The 13,325-nt window shown below is 41.0% G+C and overlaps 1 protein-coding gene across 1 annotated transcript in view; it reads right to left on the bottom strand.

Annotated features, from left to right (window-relative positions):
* Positions 1-5,553: 5,553 nt before the first annotated feature.
* Positions 5,554-13,325, bottom strand: part of SLC22A1 (solute carrier family 22 (organic cation transporter), member 1) — a 51,561-nt gene continuing 43,789 nt past the window's right edge. The window contains exons 9-10 of the mRNA XM_006882820.1: positions 7,520-7,632; positions 5,554-5,657 (exon numbers count right to left, since the gene is read on the bottom strand). Of these exons, the coding sequence (XP_006882882.1) occupies positions 5,554-5,657; positions 7,520-7,632 (217 nt within the window). The remainder of the gene's footprint in view (positions 5,658-7,519; positions 7,633-13,325) is intronic.

Here is a 13,325-nt window from a genome sequence, read left to right as displayed (position 1 = left end):
AGAATGTGCAGGACCACAGAGGGAGGTGGGGCTTAGGGCAGGAAAGCTGCCCTCCCCTTGGAAGGTAGGATGGAGAGAACAGAGAAACAAGCACATCTGGTTGGTGACCAAGGACTTTTTAGCAGAGTAGAATGAAACATTAGAACCAGCAATGAAACAGCTATGTATCTCTATTGCTTCAGAACAAAAAGAAGCAAATATCCAGGCAACCAGTGGTCAATATATTTACAGTTACAATAGGATGCTAGTTAAAAAAAGAAAAATAGGATGCTAGTTTATGTCTTCATAAAGAAGGTTGTTGATGAATCTTCCTGATGCCACATTTTTCTTCAGAGTCCAGTTTCTCCACTGATTTTCTCAGCACACAGATTGAGTAGGTATGGAGAAATCACACAACATTGATGCATGCCTTTCTTGATTTTTAAACCATGAAGTATTCCCTTATTCTCTTTGAACAGCAGCTGCTTGGTCTAGATATAGGTTTCATACAAACACAATCTGAAAGTTGGACAAGGAGTAAGGACGAGGGAAGAAAGAACAAATGCCTTTGAGTTGTGGTGTTTGTTAGGGTCAGAACCAAGGACATTAAATCAGGCAGAAACAAGGAGAGACTGGTGTTAGAGCAGGTAGCCTCCACCACCAAGATAGAACCCATGCAGGGAACAAGCATCAAGCAAAGTGGCTAGGATCAGGCTCTGCCCAGCCAGAACTGGACCTCACTGCCTAGTTCTAGGCACATGAGTGACATGAAGAACAATGGACCAAAACTGATCAACACATCATCTAGGTGCCTGAGTGATGTCGAGAACAATGGGCCACCTATGACATCATCCCATTGGTCCAGACTCAAGCTAGGAAACACATCAAAATGCAGAGCCAGTGAGCTATATTAATGCACCGCTCGCCTGATCCAGGGTCTTTCCCCATTCCTACATTTCTGGAGATTGACTCTTCTCAGAGTCTCTCTCTCTCTCAGATATACCTTGTCTAATAAAATTACCTTTGCTTTTCCTTTCACTCTTCGCCTTTCCTCTCAGCCACATCTTCTCACTGAGCTCAACCTATTCCAGGATTGTTTTGAGCAAGACAAACAACCTGTGAAAAGTCTGAATCAAGCCAAGACAAAGGTATTCACTCATGATAGATCTTTCTATCATATCCTACCAGAGCAAATTCTTTGTATGAGCAAGGGAGGCTGAGCCAGGGCTCTCAGCACACACAACAGTGTTGGAGAAGAGCACTGAATACCCTATGGATTGTCAAAATGATGAACAAATATGTCTCAGAGAAGGTGTAGCCAAAGTGCTTCTTGGAGGCAAAGATAGTTAAACTTCGCCTCGCATACTTTGGGCATATTGTTAGGAGAGGTCAGTCCTCTGAAAGGGACATCATGCTTGGGCAGGCAGAGGGTCAGCTAAAGACAGAAAGACTCCCAGCGAGGTGAACTGACACAGTGACAAGGAGCCTAAGTACATAGCAGATCTGAGGAGGATGGCACAGGATAGGGCCCCATTGTTCACAGAGGCGCTATGAGTGGCAGTCAACTCAACAGCACCTATCAATAACAACAATTTTTATCAAGACTGAGCAATTATCAATTTTTCAAAGTGGAGTTTATACAGCATGTGCTGAGGTGTTGTCTGCAGAGCTCTTAAAAGTCAACATGTATTAAATCCAAAACCTAAATTGTCCAAACCCAACTGCCGTTGGGTCAGTTTCAAGTCCCAGCAATCCTCCAGCGGTCTTCTGAGGATGTGAGTCTTCACAGGAGGATACTGCTTCCTCTTTTCCCCTATGGAATGGCTCGTGGATTTGAGCTCCCTTAAAAGTTCAACACTTAATGCACTGAGACACAAAATATCCTTGAGGAGGTTCAAGAATTGGCATTTTCGCAAGATGTTTTAGTGACTGTGGTGCATGCTAAAAATTGAGAACCCCTGAGAAAATCACACAACATAGAAAAGGAAGAAAATTCTCATATTTATTGAAGGCCTGCTATGAATGTTGGCCACTCATCTGTTAGTGTTTCCATACTGCAGTCACTTTAGTGTTGCTATAATACTGGAAACTAGGCACCTTCTGTATTTTAAACACCATTAGACACTCACTGAGTAGATTTCAAGGAACCATCCAGACTAAGACTAAGAATGATTAACCATCTACTCCTGAAATGCTAAGCTTTCAAAAATACTGTGAATAGTAGTGGAACACTGTCTGATTGAAGACCAACAGCTGGAAGACACTCAAAATATAACTGAAAAGGAACTGCCTTCTCCAAGTAGAGTCGACCTTAAAGATGCAGATGGAGTAAAGTTTCACCCAATAAAGAACCTTCGAAATGAGGAGAAAAAACTGCAAATACCTATTAATAATTGCAATATAGAATGTATGAAGCATCTGGGGAAATTGAAGTTCTCATCAATGAAATGCAATGCCTGAAGATTAAGATCCTGGGCATTATTGTGGTAGTTGTGTGTTGTAGAGTCAGAGCTGACCCATAGCTGACCCTCTGGCAGGTTTTCAGAGGCAGTTAATCTCATGGGAGGAGACTGTCCAGCCTTCTCCCATGGAGCAGCTGGTGGCCTTGAACCTTATGCCTCCGGGATTGCAGCACAGCTTCTTACCACTAAGTAAGCTTAAATGGTTGGGTGCTGACTTTTTTGAATCAGATAAGTATACAGTCTCGTCTTATCTCGTTGTCATCAAGTTGGAACCAGCTCACGGCTAACTCTCCCTTGGGTTTCTGAGGCGTAAATCTCAGCTTAGAGGATTGTCCGTCTTAGTCCCTCGGAATTGCTGGTGTATTTGAACCACTGGAGAGGGGTGGACTTCGGATTGACAGCACAGGGCTCTACGGATTATAAGACCAGTCCATTGAGAATCCCCAACAAGTTGAATTGACATGGTGTCAAAGAGGATGAGGATGGCACAAAAGAGGGCAGGGGTCAGGTCAGTGACCTCACAGGGTCACTATGAGTTGTACTTGATTTGATGGCACCTAACAACAACTACATTAGAAATGGTGAATTGAAGAGGAATAGTATGGGATACACTGAACAATTAGAAGAACAATTAGAATAGGACCAGGGACCAGTAATAAATCACCAATTGGTCTGTGTAAGATCACATTGGAGCTGAAGAAAATTAAAGCAAGTATGCAATAACCAAAATACAGCCCTCGAGTTCTCCCACCTGATAAGTATACCAGGACTAGATTTGTAGACCATATCAAAAATAGATCTGGTGAACTGAACATCAATGCCTGAAGACCAGGCAAGTTGTGGGACGACATCAAGGATCTTATACATGAAGAAGACAAAAGATATTCAGAAGACATGCTGAATCTTGCTCTAGAGTGAGACCAAGAAGTGATGAACCAAGAAAGCAGAATAGATTTCAAAGGGCAGCTTGAGAAGACAAAGCAAAATATTATAATAACATGTGCGAAGACCAGTTGAAAAACCAAGAGGAAAGAGTATGACTGGCAAATCTCAAGATAAAAGAACTGAATATACAGTCCTTGTGTTATAACATGGAAGGAGCTGTGGGCAAAATATTGAATGCAGGAAGCTTCCAAAGAAGACGGAAAGGATACACAAAACCACTTTACCAAAAAGAATTGGTCAAAACTTCCATTTCTGGTGGTAGCGCTTGTTCAAGAAGCAGTGGTTATTAAAGGAAGGAGCCCAAGCTGTACGCAGGGCTCTTAGGAAAAACAAACCTCCCGGAGTTGACGGAGCACCAATTGAGGTGTTTCAATGAATGGATGCAGCCAAGGATGTGCCCATTCATCTACGCCAAGAAATTTGGAAGACAGCTACGTGGTCAATAGACTGGAAATGATCCACGTTCGTTCTCATTCCTAAAGAAAAGGTGATCTAAAAGAATGCTTGAAAAAAGAAATGATTGAACGATATCATTAATATTAACATACAAATAAATTCTTTCTGAAGATAATTCTGAAGTAACTGGAACAGTACATTGACAGGGAACTGCTAGAAATTTAAGCTGGATTTTGAAGAGGCCCTGGAATGCGAGATATCATTGCTCATGTCAGATGTATCTTGACTGAAAGCAGAAAACACCAGGAAGATGTTTACTTGGGTTTTGAGTTATGCAATGTCATTCCACTGTGGGGATCATCGTAAGTTATGGATAACATTGAAAAGAATGTGAATTCCAGATTAATTGTGCTCATGTGGAACTTGTACAGAGATCAAGAGGCAGTCACTTGAACAGAAAAAAAAAAAAAGGAGACGTTGCATAGTTGAAAATCCAGGAAAAGTGTCCCAGAGCTGTAAATTGGCCATTTTAATTTATCAAACCTTCTACAGGAGAAAGATGAGCGGTCTTCTCTGGTAAATAGTTACAGCTTTGGAAAGCTTTTTAGGTTGTGTTAAATCTGACTATATGGCAATGGGTTTTGTTTGTTTTTATATTTTTATTTTTTTATTATTCATTTTAATGAATGTTTACAGAGATTTTGGATTTCCATTCATGCATTGTTGCACTTTTCTCCCTGCCCACCTGCCCCCCCCCCAGTTCACGCTTCTCTTTGCAAAGTAAAAGAAAAATTCTTTCATTGGTATACAATCTCCCCTCTCCACCCCCCCGCCAAGGAGTCCACTCCACTATGCAACTTTCATTCTTGACTCTTATCATGACCATAATACCCAAGCATATGTCACTTTTAAACAGTTCTCTCCCTCATCTGTTTCAATGCAGCATGGGTTTTGTTTTAATTCAATGTGTACACTGATCAAGTAGTCTGAGAAGCTGGACTACATGAAGAAAGTTCCATCGACAGTCTGTGTTACTCAGATGGTACACCCTTATTTGCTGAAAGTGAAGAGGACTTGAAGCACTTACAGAAGATTATGAAAGACTACAACCTTCAGCATGGACCACATCCTAACAGCTAGAAAACAAAAATCCTCACAACTAGACCAATAAATACTATGATAAATGGAGAAAATGTTGATGTTGTGAAGCATTTAATGTTAATATAGTTGGTTCCACCATCAACACCCAAGGAAGAAGTAAAACAATATATTGCAAGTGGGAAAATCTGCAAAAGACCTATCTAACGTGCTCAAAGACCTCACTCTGAAGACCAAGATGCATCTTACCCAAACTTTGGTATTTTCCATTGTTTCATATACATGTGAAAGTTCTAGTGTGAATAAGGAGGATCAAAGAAGAATGGATAGTTTTTAATTGTGATGTTGACTACATCATGACCATCAAAGAACAAATCCATCTGAGAAGCAGGGAACTCAGTGTGCTTCTCAGAAGCAAGGATGGTCTCACCCACCCTGGGCATGTTGTCAGGAGAGGTTAGTCCCTGGGAAAGAACATCATGCTTGAAAAGTAGAGAGAGAAAAATGGCAAGTCCCTGGAAGTGATAGACTAGCCCAGTCAATCCTGCTCTGCAGGAGAAGATGGACAATCTCTTCCTGTACATGTTGAAAACCTGCTAGAGGGTCCTCTGTGAGTGGGGCCTGACATCCTCCTTTCCCCACCCCTCCCTGAGTCCCTGAGCTGCCCTGGTTATCACCTCTGGAGGTTCTCTGCGTCCTTGATGGTCTCCGGCAAAGCCATGCCCTTGGTCTCCGGAAGAAGCAGTGTCACGCCTCCAGCCACAAGGCCCAGCACAGCTTCAAAGGGAAGAGATTTCACACAGAGCAATTAGTGCACAGCCAGTACCTTCTACAGAGGTCATCAGAGCTAATTAAAGAGATGTCCAGATAAGGTGGCAGGGTGAGAGAGATTATTTTTTTTAAGTTGTGCCAAGAAAATGAAAAAATAGGATAACTGGAGAAATATCAGAATGAAAAAAGAAATATTATAATTTTACTTCTATATAAGCATCAAGTTCTATATGGTAAATCAAAACCAAATCAATTGCTGTCAAGTAATGTTTAAGTATTAGAGGATTGTTTGATTCATGTACCTAAAAAACTATATGAAATTCAGTTTTGACCATTTATTATAATAAAGGGAGATAGATAGATAGATAGATAGATAGATAGATAGATAGATAGATAGATAGATAGATAGACAGACAGACAGGCACTTAAACAGGTAGATAGGTATATAGGTAGGTAGAGTGGCAGGGTATGTCAGAAGGAGCTCTTATTTTTAATTTTTTAAATTATTTTGTGTGTGTGTACCGTCAAATCGGATCTGACTGGTACAGAAGGAGATTGTCCCTCCTTCCCCAGCAGATCATCTGGTGGATTCGAACCATACATCTCTGGGATTGCAGTGCAGCTTCTTGCCAGTAGACCACCAGAGCTCACCAGGAGCTCTTATTTTTAAAGAAAATTTTCTTTTAATTGCGATTTAAAAGAATAAATACAGAGAAGTTGGGTTTCCATTCATTCCTTGTTGCACATTTTACCCCTCCTTTTTCCCCCTCCCCCAGTTCACTCTCTCCTTTTTTTTTTAAATATCCATTCATTGTTGCACAGTTACCTACCTACCCCTACCCCACCCGCAAGTCCTCTTTGCAATCATGTACCTCTTATTCTGGGCTATTGTTGTACGTATATTGCCTAATCGTATATTCCTTCTAAAAAGTTAGGAAGGAGCTCTTATAGCACAGTCAGAAAGTGTGTTGCACTGATAACCAAAAGGTTATACCTCTCCATCAGTTCAAATCCACTAGCAGTCTCAAGGGGGGAAAGTGGAAAGTCTCTTCCCATGAAGATTTACAGCCTCGGAAATTTGATGGAGGGTCACAACTGACTTAATGACAGAGAATGAGTAAAGTTGTTCATGAGATTAGGAAGATGGAGAAATAGATGAGATAAAACAGGAAAAAAAGAAGTAATTATAGAGTAAGAGTGAGAGAGTGAAGGATCCAGAACACTGGCACATGGCCACTAGACATGTGCTCCTCTTGTGACTCTACCACTTCCTTCCTCCACTCCTCTCTCCTTTTCATACTGACCTGCACCTGGGGAAGGCAAATCTTGGCACATGGTCAGTCATCCTATCTCTGACTGGATTGGTGAACAGAGTCTTGGAGACCCAAGTGTCTACCTCCTTATTGCCTTCTCTGAACCAACTTTATCACCAATTAAGCTCATCCTATACTTTGATCGCCAGTTCTCAATTGTTAAAATCCACGAGAAGCAGAGAGATAGATGTGAATGTAGCATCCTCAAGCCCCCAGCAATTGCACATTATATGTGCTAAGAGTTGAGTCAAGCTCACAGAAAAGCAGGGATTTAACCCATAAGTTTCCCAGATCACATCCTGTTGGAGGAATAATTTTGGAACCAGAGGACATAAATCTAGTCCATCTTCTAGGAAGACATCTTATTTTCCCACAAAGCACCAAGAGACAGAGCAAGGCATGAGGGAACTGAAAGTTAGCACCCTGCTATCTTCCTGGAAGTTCATTGGAGGTGTCAGTCACTCTACACAGTTACTGAGCACTCATTCTGTGCCTGTCACTGTGCCCACTGCCAGGCTGGAAAGAAAGGATAATGACTGCCTCGTGGAGACTCACCAAACAATACGAGAGGCAGACTTTGCCAAACTTCCATCAGCCTGAAGACAATGAAGGGTGTAATGATTCCTCCTATATCGCTTAAGGAGGAACACACCATCACTCCAAGGTTCCTGAAAAACACAGAGAATAAAAGAGATCTTCATTTTTAAATGTCAGTCTTGTCCTAGTCACAGAGCTAGCCCCTTTGATAAGCTTGAAGTGCTCTGATGGAATGCATACTACAAGAAAAGTAGAGGGATAGTGTGGTGTTAGAAATCTTGAAAATTGGCTTTTCTATCCATTGCATTAGCCCTTGCTAGGGAAATGGTCTCCAGCTACCTCAACTATGGACACATGGTCTTGCAAAGAATCATTAGCTATAGGCCCAATATATAAGAAAGTATTTTCCACCTCATAAGCAGTTCCTTACTTCACCTCTACCTTGCATGCGAACTTTCGAGTTGTAAAACAACTCAGTGGTAGATGGAATTTGCTCCAGGACTTAAGAACCATAAATGACATAGCTGAGCCTCTACATCTTGTGGTTTCTAACCTCTACACTATAATAGACAAAGTGCTAGTCTATAGGCCTTTTATTGTAAGAACCACCCTCCCTCTGTAACTTGATTTGTGCCACTACTAGAACCTCTACTCAGAATATTATTGCTTTTTAATTTTTGACTCATGTACTTTTAACTTGTTAGTTAAATTTGTGTCTTCTAGGTTGCAACACCTCCATGATACATCTTCAAGGATATGAACATGTACGGCTAAGCACAATTGATAACAGTGCATCTAAATTCCAAAATCAATTTCCATAATACTCTATGTGTTTCCTACTGCCAAAGGGGCCCTTTAGAGTAGTGAGAGAAGATCTTCACCCTGAAACCCACAGCGTCCCTTTTCAGCAGGAAGTAGCTAAGAGAATACGCCATCCCCTTTTCCTTATGAATCAGGGTGAAGTCTCTCTCAGGGAGGAGTGATAGGGAATGGCAAAGGACACACTGACAAAGGAGATTAATCAGAACTGACTTTGACAAGCACTGTGGCAATTGGACAATTAAAACAGACATTCAGATGGTGGGAGAAGAAGAACAAATTGGGGAGGAGGGTAGAGAGAATAGTGCAGCAATGAAGGAATGAAAACCCAAAATCTCTGTAAATGTTCATTAAAACTAATAAAATTTAATAATAATTTTTTAAAAAGAGAGTGCTTTCCACACTGTAAGAGAAAGGGGGAAGAAACTGTGGCACTGCTGTGAAGAGACTGTGGCTAGAGATGGAGCACAGTTGAAAGTTTTGCTTGCTGGATGTTTGATGGAAAAGCTGACTTATAACTGCTCAAAGATAAAGTTTACTGGATGATTGAGGAAACTAAAGGTGCATTTGTGCTGCTGAACTGAACCTGAAATTTCAATAATTGAGAAATTGTGCCTTGTTAGTCTGGCTTGGGACTGCCGGACTAAATCTGGACTTGCATTGTGTGATATTCTTTGCCTTTCCCACTCCTCAACCTATTTATCTAATAAGCCCTGTAACTGTGAGTATAGTCTGTGAGTCAAGTTTCAACAAACAATGGATAGACAAGGAGCATGTGGGGCTGCATGTCTAACCATGTACCTGTTCGTATGGCACAATGGATATTTTTGATGGGCACAGTTCCCTTGTGTGAAGCAGGTAGAAGCCAGATCCAGCTTCCCCTATGTTGTATCTGTTCCTTAAACAGATGGGAAAGGCTCATGTGGACTAATTCACCTTTACTGAGAGGAGTTAATAGGTTTAAAGTGAAAGTTGATGTTTCACTGCACGGTCCATTCAACTGCAGTAAAGAGTTTCCTTTTGAAAATTGTAAGTCACTGACAGTTTCACTCTTTTCTCCATCTATCATGATGTCGCCAGTGGTACCTGTGGTCCTCAGGCCAAGTGAGGAAAATAGAATACCACATCCAGCAGAGATCTGGCCCTCACCTGGGATGTTATCCTGCTGTGCCAGCCATGTACCTCAAAGGGAAGAGCAGAGACACCGCGTCACAGGAAGACAGTACAGGAGCGGACGCTCAGAGGCAAGGACCTTCCTCCAGAACTGCCACCAAGAGAAAACCTCTCTGGTACCTGGGGTTTGGACTTGGGGCCTCCAGAATTGTGAGACTTAAATAGTAGATGGTTATAATTACTCCCGTTCATCTTCTTTGTCAGATTAATAGCTAGAACTCTGTTTGTCTTAGGGTTTACAGTATATATTTTGGCTCCAGTAGAGTTCCTTTAACTCAATAGTCCAGCTTCATGTCTCCTATAGCATATAAATCTTAGGACAATGTATTTCCATTTCTCTCTTATCATTTTACCATTATTTTATCACATATTTTGTGCCACACGTTATTAACCCCATAATATATTTTTCTTTCCTTTTTTTTTTGCTGTAAATCACCGGCTGACACACTACAGTATGCAAGGAAAATCTTGCCAACTGTCTGTTAGATAAACCTTTGTGTTAGAAATGCTTTTTCCATTTTTTTTTAAAAAGGGTTGTATTGGAAAAAAAAAACAACAAAAATCAACATACCAGCAAACAAGTAATGTGCAGCAAACAAAACATGCCACTCACAAAATATAAAATATTTACTGTTTGGCCCTAACAACAAAATCATGCCTCATCCCTATCATGTAGTTATTTCCCTCTGTGTGTCTACCTGTGTCTGTGTGCAGTTGTGTCTGTAAGTCTATGTGTATCAGCTTGTGTTCATCTGGTAACATTTTTTTTGTCATGAGAACCTTAATATTTGCTGTGGTGTAGGTCTGCTGCCGCTGAACTGTTTTGCCTTTTGTGTGTCTGACAAGTAATTTCTCTTCCTATTTGAAGAATCTATTTCCTGGGTTTGGGGGTTTTTTGGTTGTCTTTTTGTTTTGTTTTGGTTTGGTTTTCCTTTTCATCATTTGGAGCTCTGGTGGCCTAGTGGTAAGCACCCATGCTGCAGTCCCAAAGACACATGGTTCAAATCCACCAGCTGCTCTGCAGGAGAAGGACGGGCATTCAATCCTTTAAAGATGCCATCCCACTATGTGTCAGTGTGCCTGCCATCCTGTATGAAATCTGCCGTTATTGTTTTGGTTTCTATTTGCAGTATCTTTTTTTCTCCAGCTGCCTTGACGATTTTAAGAAATTTTATCATGATGTGTTTTCCTCGGTTTATTTGTGCCTGGAATTTATTGAAGTTCATGGTTCTGTGCATTTGGAGCTTTCATCAGATTTGGAAAATTTTGACCATTATTTCTTCAAATATTTTCCCCTGACTACGGTCTCCCTGATCTTTTCTCTCCTTTGTGAGCTCAGTTACACTTAGAACTGTCTGTCCACTGCTCACTAACCCTCTGTATGCGTGATTTGGATAGTTTGTACTGTTGCTGTTGTTATGTGCCGTCAAGTCGCTAAAGACTCATAGCAACCCTATGTACAACAGCCCTAAACCCTGCTCTATCCTGTGCCAATTGCACTGCCTCCAACACACCCATCCCAATTATCCCAGTCACTGAATCAATCTACCTAATAGAGGGTCTTCCCCTCCTGTGCCGTCCCTCCACCCTCCCAAGCATGATGTCCCTCTCCAAGGACCAGTCCCTCCTTACAACATGTCCAAAATATGTCAGACAAAGCCCCAGAATCCTTGCCTCCAAGGAGCAGCCTGGTTTAACCCTTTCCAGGATGAATCTGTTTGTTTTCTTGGCAGTCCATGATATAGTCAATACTCTTCTCCAGCACCACAGTTCAAAGGTATCAATTCTCCTTCTATCCTCATTAGTCATTGTCCAACTCTTTGATGCAAAACAAGTGATTGCAAAGACCATAGCCTGTATCAGATGCACCTTAGTCTCCAGAGTGACACCATTGCTGCATTAACCTCATATGATTTCTTTTTCATCTCAGACATTACAGTTTTCATCTTTATTAAGTTTTAAAAAAATTTAGGCTCAAGGTTAATATTTTCTTGGTAATGTATATTCAAAGATATATTATTCAGTTGCTGAGGAAATGAGCATTAGGGAAGTTGGGAGGAGAAATTGGTTTTGTGGAGATAGAAAGTATTGTGTGCTTTCTTTTGATTTTGCTGAGATTTTTAAACTTGTAGTAGATACTTAGATTTGTCTCAGAATCAGGTTTGATGTGGAATAATTCTCTTTCACCTCATCAGGGAGCTCTGATGGCCTCACAGTAAGAAGCTCCGCTGCGTTCCCAAAGGCAAGCATTTCGAATCCACCAGTTGCTCCGTGGGAGAACAATGAAAAATCTCCTGCCACGCATTTACTGTTTCTGAGAACCCACTGGAGGGTCAGCTATGAGTTGGTTTCAACTTGACGGCATACAACAACATCTCGCCCCATCAGATGTCCCCAGAAGTGAGTCATATCGTTAGAGTCTCCATTTCTAAGTAAACACTTCAGCTGCCTAATGCAAAGATCAACACCTTGTACAACGCAGCCCAATCTCAGCCCACTGCCTGTGTATTTTAGGATAGAGAGAAACCATGCTCAAGGATAGAAAATGTCTGGAAAACTTGAGAAATTGAACATAATGCTTCTACTACACAGAAAGACTGTTGTAAAAGCATTGAATGTATTTTCTAATTTATAGGCACCAAAGATGACACGAAGAAATGTCAGCTCAGGAAAAAAGTTTCTGACTAGATGGATAGAATTGAAAATACGAAGAAATACTCTGATCAAGAAAAAGAAGGTAAAGAGATTGTGTTAGAAAACAGGTGGCAGGCAGCCGCTTCGCTCGTGGTGCTGGCCCCTACACACGAGGGCACTTGGCAGTCAGGACACGTGGCCGTGGTTACAGAGCGGAAAGTCACTAGAATGAAATGTTGCTCCTATGTATTCCAGGAAATAGATGGGTAAGTTTTCTACATCAGCTTTGTGTCTGAAATATATTGAGTGAAATTAACATTGGCTTGAAAATCGTGCTATCGTTTCTAACATTGTGTCATTGGAAATACTTGAAATCTAGAATTAAATTTCCTCCCAGTGTTTTAAATGAACTAGATGTGTAGGTTGCTTTTGGTTTTGCTTTTGTTTTCTTTTTTCCCCTGTTGTGCACCGTCGAATCGGATCCTACTGTCACAGGAGGCGTTTCCCCCTCCTTCTCCAGCAGAGAATCTGGTGGATTCGAACGGTGCACCTTTGAGACTGCAGCGCAGCTTCTTACCACTAGGCCACCAGAGCTCCCATAGATGGGTAGGTTTCTTTGTTTGGTTTTATTTTTTTATTGAGATTTTAATGAAAGTTTATAGAGAACTTGGATTTCCAGTCATTCATTGTTGCACCATTTTACACTCCCACCAACAGTGAATCAGGGTTCCAGTTTCTCCACAACCTCACCAGCATTTGTTGTTTGCTGTTCTGTTAAATTTTGCTATTCTGACTGGGGTGAAAGGATAGCTCATAGTTGTTTTGATTTGCATCTCTTAGAACAAGGGATTTTGAACATTTCTTCATGGGTTTACTTGCCATCTGAATGTCTTCTTTGGTGAAGTGTCTGTTCATATCCTGTATCCATTTTGCAATTGGGTTGTTTATCTTTATCTTGTTGTGGTGTAAGTTTCAATTCCTGACAGAATATATAGAGTACAGTTTTAAAGTACTTATATATTAATCCTATCATATATGTCATTTGTGGGCTAGTTCAGAATCTGATCAATGTCATTTATGAATCTATTATTTGATGCCTGATAATTTTGATTGGTTGCCAGATATTGTGAATTTTACTTTGGTTGGTGCTGGAAGGGTGTACGCCAGGGATGCATCCTGTCTCCGTAACTTTTCAACC

This window comes from Elephantulus edwardii, unplaced genomic scaffold (assembly GCF_000299155.1).
Source record: "Elephantulus edwardii isolate Elephantulus edwardi_28Jun2011 unplaced genomic scaffold, EleEdw1.0 scaffold00024, whole genome shotgun sequence".
In the NCBI taxonomy this organism is placed as follows: Eukaryota; Metazoa; Chordata; class Mammalia; order Macroscelidea; family Macroscelididae; genus Elephantulus; species Elephantulus edwardii.
The sequence above is the reverse complement of the archived record's forward strand: the minus strand, read 5'-3'. Positions and strand labels throughout refer to the sequence as shown.